The sequence below is a fragment of the Procambarus clarkii genome, chromosome 60 (assembly GCF_040958095.1).
Source record: "Procambarus clarkii isolate CNS0578487 chromosome 60, FALCON_Pclarkii_2.0, whole genome shotgun sequence".
In the NCBI taxonomy this organism is placed as follows: Eukaryota; Metazoa; Arthropoda; class Malacostraca; order Decapoda; family Cambaridae; genus Procambarus; species Procambarus clarkii.
In genome coordinates, this window is record NC_091209.1 from 13,494,254 (window position 1) to 13,513,000 (window position 18,747).

The following is an 18,747-nucleotide window of genomic DNA, read 5'->3' on the forward strand; positions in this document are numbered from 1 at the left end:
TACACTTTCATTAATTTAACATCAGTCACATTTACCATTCGCTCTCTGCTTACACTCCTACATACAAATCTGCAGCTTCTTTCTCTATAAACTTTATTATATGATTTCTCAAAGTGCATAATTTAAAGTTGCATCTTTAAGCAAGCACAGTGTATCGTGGTAAATTTCACTATCGTGAAGTCAAACGATAATGGAAGTGCACATTGATGGATGGAGATACAATATATTTCAAAGCATTTTAGGTGTTATGCATTAATGGCTTAAATTACAATTGTGCAATTATTTTTACATTTTTTTTATTGACCATGCAATATAACATATTTCTTTACAAAATGTACTTCATTAATATATGGTACTCTATATTTATATGGAATACAGTACTGTATTTCTCTCTCAATTACATGTTGCCTTCACAATCATTCTACCTAATAGGACTCCTGCTGCTTTATTGCCTGACTTCGAGTCACAGCGCCTCAATACTGACTTATGCCCTCTAGTTAATTCACTGCATTGTAGTTTGAGAAAATGCATATTGTTGTTACTATGTTTCATTTTCTTTGACTCATTGTAGACTGTCTCTGACCCTTAAACTTTGAGTGTCATTTATAGACTGCCAATGTAAAAGATAAAGTATTAAAGGACAGTCAGAAAAGTAACTGACCCGTGTAGTTATAGGATGCGAGCTATACTCGTGGTGTCCCGTCTTCCCTGCACTCTTTGCCATATAACTCTTAGAAATTACTGACTGTTTTGACCTCCACCACCTTCTCACCTAACTAGTTCCAACCATCTACCATTTTGTTTGCGAAAGTGAATATTCTTATATTCCTTTTGGCAGCTTTGTTTAGTTAGTTTAAATCTATGACCTCTTGTTCTTGAAGTTCCAGGTCTCAGGAATTCTTCCCTATGTAGTGATTACAGCAATGTGCATATTCTCTAATAAGTCAAAATATAATGTAGCAACTAGTGAGAGCTTAAAAGTTAAAATATAATGTAGCAACATAGTAACAGGATGCTTCAGGCTGATGCATCGGTAACAAGGCAGTAGGAGTCCTGTGTAAGTGCAGTGATGGTGTCCTCTGCTATTATGCATTAGTGAAGCTTCCCACCATCTATTGACCTCATAACCACAGAATCATTTGCCATACAGTCACACCTTAACTAGTTCAAAATAGCAATAATAAAAATAATAACAAATTAGTTAAAATATCTGAGTAAGATAGTAACAAGTTCATAAAGTGTGTGTGTATAATTATGTATATATTGTGTGCACATCATGAGCAGTGAGTGAAGTTGTGTAGCCATGCATTAGTCAAATGGATTAACACTTGAGAAGAGTGCCCTCATTCCCTTCCCTTCCTCGAGATGGTAATCTTACTAGAAAATAACACTGTAATATGATGGTGCTATGATCGCTCATCGTGTAAATATCCTCCACTGTTTTCAAATAAACTATATTTTTTATAAATAATTAAAAATTCAAAATTATGTTGTTTTAGATGTTAAAGTTGAGATATATATTAATGTCATTTGTATTGGACGAAAAATTTAAATGTTATATTTAAATTAATAATTATGGTACAGTATGTATATTTATAAATAAATTTTTGATTAAGAATACCTTTCACCTAATGTCTAAAATAAATAAGCAGTAGCATTTTCATTACCGTGAAATTTTCAACTAATTATGAACTTTTACAGGAAGAGAGAACTATAAGGAGTCCATTTATCTCACCTGTGATCGGTACTCTCCAGGAAACACGGTGCGACGTGCATCAGACTCGGCCACCTTCAGCCTATCCAACATAAATCAAGAATTCCAACAACTTCAGGTATGGCTCCTAGTCCTGGGTCACCATATTTTGAATATTTCATAATAATACTTTCTACTTTCAGTACATAACTACTTGTAGGCCTTAGCTAATCTATTTTGTACCTAAAGTGTCTTGCTAGGTGAGGTTAAGTGGTTTATGAAGTGATCACTAAATAACGTATACATAAAACACAGATAAATCAAATCTGTATACTACAGTAGTTTTATGATTAATGCTGTTGGATAAAAACCCACACTTACATAGTTGAGTATTTCATGTAAAGATTTACACCAATCCTTTCACATACTCCTGAGTGCTTTATCAAGGTCCGAGTATATGGTTAGTATACTGTACTGTATACTGTTATATATTGTTGAGATGTAATTTTACTTATAAAATTACTACAACGAAATACTTTTTACTTCATAAAATACACATGTGATTTGTATTTTATATATTTCTTTACTTAAAATCCATTATTTGTATGTATTATTTACATAAGTAATTCATACATTTATTACACACTTGCATAAGTTTGGGTGTTTATCCCATGTTGTTATGTCTGTGAGAATACATTATTATTACTTATTAATGGTATTAATAATGTGTTGCTTAGAGTCTGGGGACAATGTTAACATTGTCATGGGTATTGAGCAGGTCTCCAGCAGGAGTATTAATTTAACACTTTCGTCCGGTGAAGGCGGATATTGCGTCCATAAATAACTCGACTGATGTCCAGTGGGGATGCATTTTGCGTCTAAAATTAAAATATTTGTTATAATTCAATTTTTTCCTAATCATTATGTGACTAGTTTTAAAATGAGTACCTTTAGATTATGAACAATTTGATACCAGAATGAACGACCTAGCATGAAAATTGAGGTGAGAAAACTGAACACTGAATATACATTTTAGTGTTGGTGTGCAGATGGGTGCTCGCTCCCGGTTAACTCTTTGCCGATTTTAGGGTTTCATGCGGGTGGCATGCCGGGCTTTTTAATCTTATATGCATATATATCCCATTAGAGAATTCTATTGTGAACAATTTGGTACCAAAATGAATGATGTAACAGGAAAATTGATGAGAAAACTGAAAAGAGTATGTACATTTTAGTGGAGCTGTGCACTCACGGGTAATGCTTGGCCGATTTTCGGGTTTGCTCTGGGTGGCACCCCGAACTTTTTTTTTTACCTTATATGCATATACTGTATCCCTTTAGAGAATTCTATTGCGAACAATTTGATACCAAAATGAATGACTTACCACGAAAATTGAGGTGAGAAAATATAAAAGAGTATACACATTTTAGTGTGGGCGCGCACTCACAGGAAACGCTCAGCCCACTTTAGGGTGGGCTGGGGTGCGCACGCCGGGGCCGCGATAGTGTTAATAATGTGGGTGCTGACAACACTGATAGTACAGGTTGTAAGATCTTCTTAGGATGTGACAGTTTTATGTAAAGCTTCATTTATAATGGCTTAAGGAAACAATTAGGTAGTAAGTTGAGACAATAATTGACTTATCGGTCGAGTTGCTGTGTTAATAATTTTTGGTTTATTCAGTTGACATTTATTTATTAATACCTTAATTTTTTGTTATACAACTTATTATTTGATTAATATTTCTACTCTGATTTATTTAATTCTTGTTACAATTTAAAAAAAAAGTTCTATGTAAGAGGTTCTATTAGAATAGTGGAATGATACTTCTCACGTTAGTGAGTCTGTTCTGCATTTCCTACCATATCTTTTGTTTCACTAAGTTTTTTTTATTGTGCATACTTAGGACTGGATGTTAAGAGTCTTCCATGTATTAATGTATTTTAGAATGGAACATAGAACTAAGGTGTATGAGAAAACAGATAAATTAATGATTGGTTTGGTATTAGATGCTGAAAAGCATTGGAGAGAAAAGAAAAAAATCGTGGAGTCAGTATTGAAAATGCCTAAATCCATGAACCTACCAAACATTAAAGCAAACTACAATTAGTACCGTACACCTGTGTAAGAAGAGAGAGGGGGAAAGAGATGTTGGAAAAGGAATACACTACAGCAGTAGATAAGATCAGAGTGGAACCCGTCCTACAATTCAAGTTTGTCAAAGGTAAACTAAATTTTATAGATGTGCAGTAGAATGCACAGATAAAAGATTCATAAACAAAATCCTAGAATCAGGTGATGAAATGTAAACGACATTAAACTCAAATTTTCAGCATGTGTTCTAGAGGAATTCAACGTTTCCAATTTAGACCAACATCAGTCAAAAGAATTTTAATAAAGAAATGTGCAGATAAAAAGTGAGAAAACTGTTAGATACTGTACTGATAAAAGCTAAGCAATAGGACTAGTTGAGATGTCAGTCTGAACCTTGAAGAGAAGCTTACTTATGCACTCTGGATTATTTTCAAAATATTACCCAGGAAGGCAACCCATGTGGTAAACGTTTATGTACAATAAATGTCACCCTTAAACTGGAGTTAAAAAATGTGGTATAGTGCCAACAGCTAAAACAAAAAAAAACAAAAAAAATAGAGAATGTTTAAATACCAGTACTGTAATTAAATGTGTGTGAGACCTAAGATATATTATATTAAACTGTGCAGACAGTAAGTTACAATAACATGGCTGAAAATTAGACGCCCAACCCACATGTCTGAAGATAAAAGGAATGACGACGTTTAGGTCTATCAGGAACTGTTATCAAGTAGCTTATATAATAAGCTCTGATGGACATTAAAGGATCTGGATATGGTAAATTTGGAAGATGACCAAGAAATAGTGGGGGATATGTTAACCACATTCAGGATTTTAAAAGGATACAAGCAATCAGACAGGGAAGCATTTTTAAAACAGGAACAAGCAGTATTGAAAGTCATGACTAAGCCATGGAAGAAAAGATGTAGAAGCACTTAAGAGAAATCTCTTTACCAATAAGGCGTTGGATAGCTAGAATGATCTCAAGCATGAGGTTGTTTAAAATTGCGGATAGTTATAAACCTGATCAAATGTACATGAATGTTTGAATACAACGAGCATATCACTTTATTTTTAACTTCCAGGATAGAACATTACATATACATAATACATATGTATTTCCAAATTCACATACTGCCTAAGATTATCTGTTGGCTATTTTCAATTGAAACTTTAGGCCAAGACTTTTTTTTTTTTTTTTTTTTTACTCCAATTTTCTGCAAATGTTTTTCTTGCCTACCAATGCCAAGTTTTTTGAGACATTAAATGTAGAATTTTGTGGACTATGTTTATTTTCAGTCAATATCCCAATAGTGTTCTTACAAAGTTGCTTAGAATGTGGATAGTTTTTGGCTTTGGTTAATAGAATGTACTGGATTCCCTTGTAAATTTTGTCTGCATTAGGAGTACTGTAAGTACCCAGGGCAGTCAGTTGTACGCTATATGTACGAAGCTAATGTTAGACAATTTAGATTTGGCTTTGTTGCAAGTGTTAGAGAAGGTGGATAAAGTGGATAGCACATTGGATAAAGATTAATTAATAAAGGCATTGGAGGAAGGTGAATAAATAACCTAGCCATTAAGAAGGCAACAAGTCCATTTCTTGCTGTCATTTGTTATGAAGGGTTGTTCGCACGTGGACTGCATCTCGAGCATGTAGAACCAATGTTGTGCGCTACGTAAAATATTAAATTTCTGTCATTCTTAAGGGGCCATTTACAAGATTATTTTTTAGGATGTATAGCAGCCTTAAGTAATTACAATATTCTGATCACACTCATATAAGATATATTTTAAATATTAACTAAAAATCAATTGATGTATTATATCATCATTTCCCCTAGAGATGGGGTGGATCAAACACAGAGCGGCCCCTCACCTCCCTCATGCGTAGCCTCAACTTGCTCAAAGTGAGTCATTGTCTCAACTTTACAATGAATTGGAGTGAAGAGTAGCAGCCGCCCCGGCAGAGCGCTTCATCATCATTGTTCACTGCACACATTTTAAGTTACTTTGTCAAGTGAGGTCCACACTACACCTTTATTGGTTCCCACATCCTCTTGGTATATTAATCAAAATTATTGGAGCATTTACAATGTTGCTTGAAGAATCCACCTTGTTAGGCATCATGTGTTGAGGTTAATGCATGTGGTTTTTAAGGGCTATTCTGAAGTATTTCAACCTGAAGTGCCGAATTAGTTTCCTTTTATTTAATGCATATTCTACATTTGATCAGTCATTGGGGTAAATATATTTTATTTCAGTAAATTAAAGCTTAGCTAGTGTATAAGAATAAGTGTACTTGATATAGTATCACTTAACAGGATGTAGTATAGGAAGTTTAACTTCACAGTGAAGAATGTCACAATATTTTGACTGGAACAAATAAATACAAAATTTACACATTGGAGAGACGGGACAGTGATGAACTCTCGGTCTGTCCTGAGTGATTAGCAGGTTAAAACGGTCTTGACGATGTTTGGTACAGGATGGACTGAAGCATTGTCACTTTTTCATACCTCAAATATGTTTGATTTGCATTTACTTCATTCATACATTTCTTGTCCTGCTTCTATCCTATAAGCTGATTGCTACTGTGTTACATAATTATATTTCTTTGTTATATATTTAAGGCAATTAAAATGCATATAATAAGAGATTCAGTTATCGTCTCAGTTTTAGAATGTTACACTTCTTGCTATCACTACTGTACCTGTGTATTCTTGACCTTGCTTTTACTACTGTACCTGTGTATTCTTGACCTTGCTTCACTACTGTACCTGTGTATTCTTGACCTTGCTCTTACTACTGTACCTGTGTATTCTTGACCTTGCTATCACTACTCTACCTGTGTATTCTTGACCTTGCTCTTACTACTGTACCTGTGTATTCTTGACCTTGCTCTTACTACTGTACCTGTGTATTCTTGACCTTGCTCTTACTACTGTACCTGTGTATTCTTGACCTTGCTTCACTACTGTACCTGTGTATTCTTGACCTTGCTATCACTACTCTACCTGTGTATTCTTGACTTTGCTTCACTACTGTACCTGTGTATTCTTGACCTTGCTCTTACTACTGTACCTGTGTATTCTTGACCTTGCTTCACTACTGTACCTGTGTATTCTTGACCTTGCTCTTACTACTGTACCTGTGTATTCTTGACCTTGCTTCACTACTGTACCTGTGTATTCTTGACCTTGCTATCACTACTCTACCTGTGTATTCTTGACCTTGCTTCACTACTGTACCTGTGTATTCTTGACCTTGCTCTTACTACTGTACCTGTGTATTCTTGACCTTGCTCTTACTACTGTACCTGTGTATTCTTGACCTTGCTCTTACTACTGTACCTGTGTATTCTTGACCTTGCTATCACTACTGTACCTGTGTATTCTTGACCTTGCTATCACTACTGTACCTGTGTATTCTTGACCTTGCTTCACTACTGTACCTGTGTATTCTTGACTGTTTTCACTACCTGTGCATCCTTGACCTGGTTTTCACTGCCTCTGTATTCTTTTTCCTGTTTTTTACTGCCTCTGTATTCTTTACCAGGCAGTATTCTATTCTTTATTCTTTAATAATTGTGTATTTACACAATTTTAGAATGGATCTTTCTCTTCTGGTCTGGATGCCTTAATAAACACACTTAGCCATTTATTAATATTTGTATCTATAATTTTTTGTGATGATGGTTTTAAAGCCAACATGCCGTCTGCATTACCCAGCCCCTGAATCCTGCTTTTTAAAGGTAAGCTCGTTGACTGGTGAACAATAGTTGCTTCGGGCTCGAAATGAAAAGCCAACCACAGAGAATGATAAGGAAGTATGGGAAGAGCTTAATGAAAGTGTCCAGGATGTCTTTAACGTGGTACTTGATATTCCACTAGAGCTTAGATCCCTAAGATAATGAACACCACCACAGGAAAGACTCATCGAAATAGTAATTGACATCAGAAAAAGTAAAGAAACAATTACATGAACTTGATGTGACAAAAGCTGTTGTATTAGACAAGATATCACTATGAATACTAGAGGAAGCACCAGTGTAGTCTCCCTTGCTGTACAGTGCACCTTTGATTAACTAGATCATTTGATACCCCCAGGGTGTCCGATTAAATGAGAATCCCGCAAAGCTAATAAAAGATTACAAGAGATTTTTTTCAAATTTGGATTAAAAATACATTGAATGGTATAGTATTTTAATCAGAATGTACCATGGTATATGCCAGAAACACATGAAATTTTTGTGATACTGTACTTGGTATAAATATTTTTAGCTACTGAACCATGCAGTTTTTCAGCTACAGAGACTCCATTGGTATTGGGGATTAACTCCTATTTGCTGGACAAGTTTCAGTTAATATGGTTGGAGAGCAGGAAACCTCTTTTCTAATAATCCAAGAATACAGAAAATGGGGATCCGGATAATGGAGGGGGTTCCACTGTATTTTTTAATTCCTCTAGAAAAAGGATAACTTTAAGATTGTTAGAAAATGCTGAGTGTGGTGCCAATATTAAAAAAAGGGGGGAGGAGAAGACAAGAACTTGTAAACTACACACCAATGTCCCGTGCAAGTTACTAGAAATATTAATCACAAGTAAACTAATAGAACATTTACAACAGCCAAAATTCGTCTCCAACCATCAGTGCGAATTTAGCAAAGGAAAATCCTGTTTGACAAACTTAATGATTTAGTGTTTGATATTAAGATGACAGAAATAAAACAAGAGAGGGGGGGATGGGCAGACTGCACGTTTCTTGATTTGCCTTTAGTTTGTGTGGCCAGTTACAATACGTGTTGTTCTCACCTAGGCTGGCTCTAGCTTGCCATAGGCTCACATATTCATTACAACCTGGCTGATCTGGAACTTACTTCCAGGAATTTTCCTAATTGTCTTAGAAAAACCTCTACTTGCGTCACAGTAGTGCCTCTTATACCAGTATTTGATGCGAGGAGATAGAAGAGCTGTGGTTCTCTGGTGTTCGTATTGTATTATCTGATTGTGCCTATAGCATTTCTGGTTTACTGGGACTATTCTGCATTTCCTTCAATATCTTTTGTTACAGTTAGTTATTTTGTTGCTTTTATTTGAAACCTGATGTTTCAATGTTTTCCATGTATATGTTATGTGGCATCTCTTTTGCTCATTGCCATTGAGTATGTTTTAATTGCTTTGAGATTTTCCCATTAATTTTGGTACTTCACTGTGTGTATGCATATGTATATTGTCTCATTATTCCCTAAGTATCATAAATCTTCTTCATTGAAAGGGGAATGAGAGTTCCAAGCAGTTCTCCAAGTGTAAAACCCTTACAATTTATGGATTAGGAGCAGTGTGGTGGAATTCCTATGGCATGCTGGATTATGTTCACTAATTGTTAGTGTCCAGTAATGTTGTTACAATACAAGATCCTTTACATGTTATTTTCCTATTATCAGGAGATCTGATTGCATTTGTATCCTTTATTACATTTTAATTTAATTTTTGTCCATGTCTTAAGTACAGTATGTGAAATTTTTCACTGCTAAAAATCATGTTATTTTCTGTTGCATAGTACTTATAAGATTTTATATATTTGTAGTTTATAATGTATTGTACTAAGGTCATTTTCATGCTGATCTTAGAATTGTCTGCAAATCACAAAGCTGTGATTTGTATATGCCTATGTCTGATGTGAGGAGATGGGTACTGATGGTCAAAAGATTTGGTCTTCTTTCCTGGTGAATTCCGTACGATGTCTAGGAACGAAGAGACTTCTCCTTCCTTACTCTTGAGGCCTGCTTTGTTTATTGATGCTTAATGTCTCCAGAGAATTTTGCTAGTTTGTTGCTCCACATGTCTTTTGTTATTGTCTTGTGAACCTTCCAGCGTTATGATTTTATATCTTAAAGTCGCTCGGTACCACAAGCTCGCTGTATTCTGATCTGCTTGATTTATTATGTCTTGTGATGGTTTCCTCTTGTTTGTTATCTACCTCCTTTATTGACCAAGTATTACTTCACTTGTAATTGGCTGTAGGCATTCATGATTTTTAAGTTTTCTGTCTAGTTTAGAATTTCCAGTGTTAACACCTGTGTGTCTTGTAGGCGTAATTAATTCTTGTGTTCCTCCACCGGCACTGCAATGTGCTCTACCTTTTCTGTATCATTTCTAAGTTAAATAGGCTCTCAGAAATATCATCTAATTTAGAGTTCTCTCCTACTTTTATTTCCACCACCAAGACAATATATATTAATTTCTACTATATTATATAAATTTTAGTATATGTGAACTTAAGCCATTTGTTTGTATTCAAAGTATTCACAAATTTTTTTTCTTTTTGTGCTCTCCAATGGTTTATGTAATTGGCTTTTATGTTCTGTTCCACTGGCTTCCTATCACCTTTCTCCAGGTTCCATTTTATCGTTCTCTGTTCTCCCTTGAAACGTTCCTTCTTCGTGACCACAGTTTCCATGCCACATCATTTTGTAGTTTTCTGTATTTGAGCATTTCATCCCCCCATGCCCCTCCCATTCAGTATCATCACTCTTAGGGGCTGATTCTTGGCCTTCTCATACTTACCAATTTTCTCTTTAATTCGTTTCCTTTCGGTGATCTTTTCCGTTCTTGATGCTATTTCTTTCTCTTTGTCCTCAAATTATTAAGGATGTGTGTATCTATTGTGTTCTGCACCAGTTTTGGAATTTTATCAATTCCTTGCTGATTTCATGAATTTATTGATCGGCTCACTGCAGTTTATGATTTTCCTATCTACTTTCCAATTGATTTTTTTTCTAGCCATTTGGGCAAAGGTTAGTTTCATTTCCTTATATTTCCATTTCCTTTGTTACCTTCATCTGATCTCTCTCCAAATTTCTTACTACTTGCCTAGCTGAACACCAAGTCACATCAGTATTTACCCTAATGCCTTCTATTGCCTGCTTCAGACCTTAGATGTCTACCTGCAACTTTTTGCCCTGTTTCTTTCTTCATCTCTGTTTTTTTAAACACTCTCTGTTCCTTAGATGCTCAGGTATCTTGAGTCACCACATACATAGCCCTTAACCCTCCCCTTAAACACTTGGATGACAAATCCTAATGGCTTATAACAAAATTAATGACATATGCATGAACTACAATAGAACAAGTAAGCAGTTGTATAGTGTCTCTTTCAAAAGGCACATAATAAACTAAAAAAAGGTGCAAAAACATGCCACTAAAAGGCTTGCATCCCACAACACGAGCTATGAGGAGAGACTGGAAGCATTAGATATGCCAAAACTAGTGAAGAGTTAAGAAAAAGAGTCAGTATCATTACTGAATTCAATTTTTTTATTATTCACAATACTGAGAACAAAGTTTATAGATTTAAAGTAAGAAAACAAAGGTGCAAAAAAATTTAAGTATAAATGCTCTTCTTGCAAACAGTGGTACATAGAGAAAAGGTCTACTCTAAATAAGAGTGTGGTATATTCCAGGTGTGTTGGACACATCTAAACATCATACATTATGACAAAGATTATTGGGAAGATGGGACCCCATGAGCATAGCTTTCATCATATAATTACACTTACTATTGATAATTACACTCATTAGTTAATACATACCTATTTATTTACATATGCTTGCACACAAGCACACACACAATGTCAATGTCACACATATGCTAAACCTATCTCCTGAAGCCCACATAAAAAGAATAACATTGGATGGTGTATATGAGGCTGGCTAACATCATGAACTACCTTCAGGAACCTGTGTAAGGAATCATTCAGAATTTTGTAAGCCACATACAAGACCAATCCTGGAGTATGCGGCCCCCACATGGAGCCCGTACCTTGTCAAGCACAGGACTAAACTGGAAAAAGTTGAGGTATGCCACTAGGCTAGTCCCAGAACTAAGAAGCATGAGTTACGAGGAAAGGCTGCATAAAATGCACCTAACGTCGCTGGAAGATAGGAGAGCTCGGGGAGACATGATGACTACCTACAAAATTCTAAGAGGAATCGACAGGGTAGATAAAGATAAATTGCTGAACACGGGGATACTCGGAACAAGGGGACACAGGATGGAAACTGAGTATCCGAATGAGCCACAGGGACGTTAGAAATAACTTTTTCAGTGTCAGTGTAGTTAACAAATGGAATGCATTAGGCAGTGATGTGGTGGAGCTTGACTCCATACACAGTTTCAAATGTAGATATGATAGGGCCAAGTAGGCTCGGGAACCTGTACACCAGTTGACTGACACTTGAGAGGCGGGGCTAAAGAGCCAGAGCTCAACCCCCGCAAGCACAACTAGGTGAGTACAATGCATGAACGGTGCAATATTAACCTATAAGCAGAGATCATCATCTATTGACGATCCCTAGGATAATGCTGTTATCATCCTATGTCGAGTTTAACAATATTATTTGTGTTTTACATGTATGATGGCAAATATGGATAAATAAGTCTATGTGGATGTAATGGAGTGTACCGTGACCCCATGAAAAAACTCCTGCTTCCATTTTATGGTACAAATGCGGTTATCGTCATGAATGTTAAAAAAAAAAATTTTTAATTCTTTTTATTTTTTGCAATTAGGCAAGTATACACGTCATAAAATTTAAGGAAAAACAAATAAAAAATAGGGGTGGTAAAAAAAAATATTGAAGTGTTCACTGAGTATCCAAAAGGTTTTCTTAGAATGCGGTTTATTTTCTTCTTTGAGGCTATGGGTTCCTACAATTGCACCAGAGATGGTAACCCTGTGTGTGTGTGTTTTTTATTATATATATAACTTATCAATTTTATATATATATATATATATATATATATATAAATAAAATTGATAAGTTTGCCCTCATGAAATAAATTTGTTATTAAAGTGTTTGTTTATTCATAATGATTTATTTTTATTTTTACATTTATTTGTACTTTTTCCTCGTGTGTTCATGAAGTTTGCCCATGGCTAGGAGACGAGTTTCTTTCGTGTTCTATCTTGAGCGATACTTGCAGGAGTGTATTGCACGAAGCCAGTCCCGCTCCCGATTATGGCCGTCCCCTAGTATTCGAACTGGGTCTCCTGTATCTGGTTGTGCTCTTTGTGGTGCTCTTCTAACTGGCTCATCATTGGCCAGTAAAGAACATGTGCCCAGTTCAGCCCCATTAGTGGCAGGTAGACTAGGTTGGACAGTGGTTCAGCAGAGTGTTGTGTGATGGCAGCCGAAAAGAAAACAGTTTTCAATCGGTGCTTGATGTTTATGAGTTTCTGTTAACAGCTATGTATAGTCTTCCTAACTTGGTGCCGTTTGATAATTTACTTGCTTAACTAAACTCATAAAAAGTATCCCTTGGTCAGTTTTGTAGCACATTGCTTCAGGTCAGTCTTCCACCTTATTATAAGTAAATAATAGTACTGTATTTTAAATGTACTGTATTGTCAGTTTGAAATTCCATGACTTCAAGCATAGTTTGAGAATCTGGCTGGTATTGTTTGTACAGTACTGTATATGAGTAATGCATCTTCGTATTCCCTCAGCACACACTAAAAAAAATTGTGCCAATATAACAAAGCGAGGACTGAACTAATACATGATTGTAAGAACAGTAGTTATCACATTGAGAGGTCGAGTCCTGTCATTAAAGTGCCAAGTAGGAAATGTGGTCATCTTCATCCCTCTGGTAGGGATCTTATTTATGTTCAAATGGCCAGAGGCTTTAGTGATGAAACTTTTAACTTGTATGTATATATGTGTATACAACATACATACATATATATACATATATATATATATATATATATATATATATATATATATATATATATATATATATACATATATATATATATATACACAGTATAGTAATTTGAAATGGTTATTAGAGAATTTACATACAGTATATTAAAAGAAATAAGTGAAAACTTCTTTGTAGATCAAATTTGTATAGAATGGAATGGTTGAAAAGGTGAGCAATAATTGAGAGTGAACAGGACCAAATGTAAGCAGTTTGTTCCGAGAGAATGAATGACTTTCTCTCTAGAGCGCCCCCTTGGCTCCCCGGAGTTATACCGGGCTGATGTGTATATATTAAACCGTGGCAACAGTCAATCGATGGAGTTCTAAACCTACAGAGGACCAGTACCAGAACCTGGCCCCCCCTCAGAGAGGCATGAGGAGCAGTGGCTTATAGACTCCCCCGTATAGTTGGAAGCAGTCTATATCTGCCATCTACCAGGTCAGGCACCCAGAAAGGTAGGAATCCCAAAACAAGCAACAGCTGGTGAAAAATTGCTAACCGAAAGCAGAACGAGCAAACAGAACTCCCCAATCAAAAAACAAGCAAACAAGCATGACATCACCACAGCCGCCGTGCCACTGTCTGCGCCACTCCACCCTCCCTGGGAGGGGGAAGAGTGGGATCCCAGACCTCCCGCGCTGGATACGCAACCCCAGTCCTGAGACTGTTGTGTTAGGTGGCAGTTGATCGACTCTGGCTCCAATCCTTGAGTTGTGCTGTGTTTTGTGGTGGTGTGCTGCTGTGTGAGCCAGGTGTTATTTCAGAAGTACTGGGGCTGCATGTGCCTAGGGTTCCCTTCCCTAGGTGCCCTATAAGTACTGCCCTTGCAGTTTGGGGTTACCTTTCACAAACTGTTTGGGGGCTACCTCCACAGGGTTCTTTTGCTACTTGATGATTGCCCATGCTTGGGGTCAGCTGGGGTTTTTCCTACCCTTGCTTGTCCTTGGGTAGGAGGTAGCATTGTCACTGGCAGAGGCGCAAGGTACTGTGCAGCTGTCTTATAATACTCATAGCAACTGGTTCTTTTCCTCCTGGAGACATTGTGCTTTTGTGGGGTTTTTATTGTCATTTCTTTTGTTTTACCTGGTGGGATCTGCCTGGTGTGGCTGTAAGACCATTTGTATCATTTTGGTAGTCGCAAAAAGTAGACAGACTGGGCTTGGAAAATGTTTAGGAAATTTCTTACAGAAGCAAATAGGGAGGCACGAAAGAGAGCCAGGAATAAGTATACTAGGATAACGTCAATGGAGGAATTGTTTGTAAACAAACATTAGGACTAAAGAAATGGCCAACCTAAACTGTTGCATAGCCACCTAATGAGGAAAACAATAATAGGAGAGTGTATAATCAGACGTCATACACAGGGAGGAACACTCGTGGAGAATGACGTAAGGGTGTTGAAATTCTCAACAAACGCTTCCGGAGGTTTACTAACTGGACACTGGACTGGTGTCCAAGGAGAGGCGACAACAGTCGGCCAGAAGCAACAATTGACATAGTGGAAGTTACAGTATTGTAGGGGATGTAAAACATCACCAGGAAAAGCTAATATGACAAAAGCAGCAGGACCAGATATCTCGGAGATTTCCTTGTGGTTACCTCAGGTTGATTTCAGGGATCAACGTCCCCGTGGCCCAGTCTCTGACCAGGCCTCCTTTAATGAAAGGATGAAAAGCTTCAGGAATACTGTTAACAATTAATTTGAACTTTTGATGATATACTAGACTGGAGAGCTCCCAGATATCTGAAGATTGGATATTGTACAAGTCAGGTCGTACAGCTTACTAAAAGTTTCTAGCCTAACACTGCCTAAGATCTAAACATTCCAGTTATGGAATTTGATATGATTATGAGCAGATGACCAATGGGTTATATTTTTTCTTTCAGGCCAGTCAGTGGGTGAAAGGGATGCAAAAGTTTGAAATGCCAAAGCTATGTATATACTGTACCATATTTTTTGTTTCCTGGTGTAAATATTTAATCTTAAATTTTATACAAATTGGTTACTTTTTATGATGTAATACGAGCTTTCCTATTTGGTATTCTTTGATGAGAGGACTTTTCAAGTTTAGTGTTAGGAACCAGAATTGTATGAACCCATTGTGGACAAGGTGATTATTATCCTCCAGATTGTATGTTTGTGTGTACCAAACACCTTAACGGCACACGTACCATTTGTGTACCAGACACCTCAACAGCACATGTATCTTGTGTTGCTACCAAGTGTTGTGTGTCACTACTTCTCTTATGCTATCACTTGGTGTCAGCCATTTAAGGTTTCAGATAGGTTACCCCCCCCTGTCTTGAAAATCAAAATGAGTAGTTGGCAGGTGTTCTAAAATATTTTTGACTGCAGATGTTGATTATTCATTTGACTACCATAGTATCTTGTTCATTTTTTTTATAGACTTACCAGCAAGGGATTAGCTCATTTTGAATTTTGAGTTAAGGGCCAGTTGAAGAATTACGTAGTGGATACATAAATGTATCATATAATTAGCATGTGGACGCGCACTTGTTTCAGATGTTGGACGACGATGTTGCATGGTTTGCAGTCTTAAGCTTTTCAGTGTTTAATCCTTTAAAAAAGATAGATTTACACATTGTTTGATCATGTACTGAAAATTGTCTGTAGGCATTATTTATTTTTTAAAGTACTGTATATAATTTGCACTTCTGTCATTGGGCCCAAAACATTTCTATTTAATTCCTAAAACATCAATTTATTTATTTGAAGATTTTGTTAACTAGTATCAAATCTTATTCACATTTTATTAGCCTTCTGGATTGTTCAGATTTAAAATAGAGGCACCAAATGCTTGCCAAGCACCTTGGGACCGAGACTGAACAAATGACCTGTTGTGTCCAGAAAAAGCGGTTCATCACCTTCATCACTTCTGAAAAATTTTCACCTTTCACCTTCATCTTTTTCAGTCACCTTCTGAAAATCTTGAGGAGAAAAATTAGACAATTTTATGACAAAATACTCGACAGTACTGTATGTTGTTTGTATTCACCGGTATGAGAAGTTCTGGTCCACTTGTTAACTCGATTATTATTGCTGATGGAGCATTATTATTTAGATGAAAGAGGTGGTAGTGGATGTTGTTGATGGTGTGTTGCCTGAAGTGAGACTAATGGTGATGACATAACCTCAGATGTTGAAGTGTTTGGAAACAACAAAGGTTGAGCTAGGTGCATGTGGTTCAGTGTAAGCATTTTTGGAAACCTTTACAAAAGACTCAATTGAAATTTGTTTCATTCCCCTCATTCTCATTTGCAAAACCTTCATACACAAATTTTAACGGCTCTTCAAATCCTTAGTGTCAAAATCATCTAAAAGCATACTCTTTCTAAAGCCATGTTCAGCACACAATACTTCTCAGGATTCCACTTTCCACCTTAATTATTTAAACTTTCTTCTCAAATGTCATCATTGAGCCACACCCTCTTCCCTCACACACCCCCAGGTGGCAAGGCTTGCCGGGCATTTAGCCTCACAACCTTCTCATACATTTTTATTCAAACTGCCCACCTTACGACTTTATGGGACCATTTTATTCAGACCACTTACTTCAGCAGTTTATCAAAAAATTTTTTATCTGCACAAACCCAAAATTGGAAATGGGCATTTCTGAAGTAAGTGGCATCTGAAAAGCATATGGCCCTCTGTATATCAATTTGCAGATAATTTAATCCAGTTGAGAAATTCTGCCAGTCATTCTTGAAATTGGTGAGATAGCCCAGTTTCTCATTTTGATCATGGTGACATTATTTGGCCCTGTTCATTCTCGCCATTTGACCATGAGTACTAAACAATAATTAGAGGCCTATATGTAAAGACTGGTGGAGTATGTTCTAGAGGGAAATAATGCAAAAGAATCTACTCAATTCAGCTCCTGGCCTGAGGCGTGAATCCCTCCCTGCTATCTGTGCAATACACAACAGTTTGCCCTTGTATTGCACATCTTTCACTGCTTCACCAACATATTGCAGTTGCATTCACTAAATACCAGCTCTGCTTCATGTTCTTTAGGGACAACTACAGTTTTGCCAAACTTGGCCTGAAAATGGGTTCCTGGCTCTGACAACAGCAAGGTTGGTGGATGCAATATTGGGGGGTTGCTCCTCTGGAACTTAAATGGAGGCTAGGGAAGCGTAGTCTCCTCTTTTTGCTTCCATTGTCTTTTGGGGTATGTTTTAAAGTTTTGGCTTTCCAGGGTTCTCCGTGTGTTCCCTCCGTTAAGACCTGAGTTAGGAATGGGCTGTCTGCTCCCTCCCTGGCAGGGTAACGTCATAGGACACAGGTTTTTCAAGGAGCGTCCATGGTTACTCTTTTTTTTTTTTTTTTTTTATTAATTTTTATATGGTCATTTTTATGAACAACAATTTTGATATGTTCATAAGTGTACTTTAAGAATGCAGTATTTTGGAATGCTGCTTATTACCTGTTGATTCCCCTCAATTGACCGTGATTTTGATCTATAGACAAATTGTCTTATCCATACTGCTTTTGGAAGCATCACTCAGTAGCATCATTGTTATTCATTTGTTTCTCTTCACTGTCAGTATAGTTTTTGACCCCTCTACATAGCAGCCTTGGTTGTTATAGTGCTACTTTACCTTTTAATTTATTAAGAACTTTTTCTCTTCATCTAATTTAGTTTCACGCTGTTTTTATTGCTATAGCATAGTCATCATGTACCTCCTTGTATGTTAGCTCATCACCCCCACTGTCACAGTAGAGGGGAGGCCTTAGCATATAGAAGAACGGGGAACAATACAGTAAAGGAAAAGAGGGAAAAAATATAATAGAAAAGGATACCGAATTAACTATTTTACTACTGCCGTCATGGAGAGTGTTTGCCATCACCCTCCTGTAAATCATCTCCAGCAGCATCTGCAGTGCTTCGTGAGACTGTGTATAATGCTCCTCTTGACTTGTCATAAAACTCAATATATTAACTCTTAAAATGTGGTCATCATAAAAATTGTCACCCTGCTAATGAGCAAAAAATACAAATTATTCCTTCCAGCATTCATACAGTAAGATTTAGATGAGGGGTGGGGAATCTCTTATCTTTTGAAAACCACATTTTACTTGGTAAAAATTTTGTGAGGCCACCCATTGTATTATGCACCATATAGTACTTTCAAATACTGTATGTCACAAATAAACTTGCAGAT

The 18,747-nt window shown here is 36.6% G+C and overlaps 1 protein-coding gene across 9 annotated transcripts in view; it reads left to right on the forward strand.

Annotated features, from left to right (window-relative positions):
• Window positions 1-18,747, forward strand: part of LOC123766848 (serine/threonine-protein kinase SIK3) — an 81,471-nt gene that overhangs the window by 45,832 nt on the left and 16,892 nt on the right. For 3 of the 9 annotated variants that reach the window (XM_045756252.2, XM_045756253.2, XM_045756257.2), the window contains 2 exons: window positions 1,702-1,832; window positions 5,633-5,698. In XM_045756252.2, the coding sequence (XP_045612208.1) occupies window positions 1,702-1,832; window positions 5,633-5,698 (197 nt within the window). The remainder of the gene's footprint in view (window positions 1-1,701; window positions 1,833-5,632; window positions 5,699-18,747) is intronic. The other 6 variants (XM_045756254.2, XM_069307525.1, XM_045756255.2 and 3 more) reach the window with 3 other exon arrangements.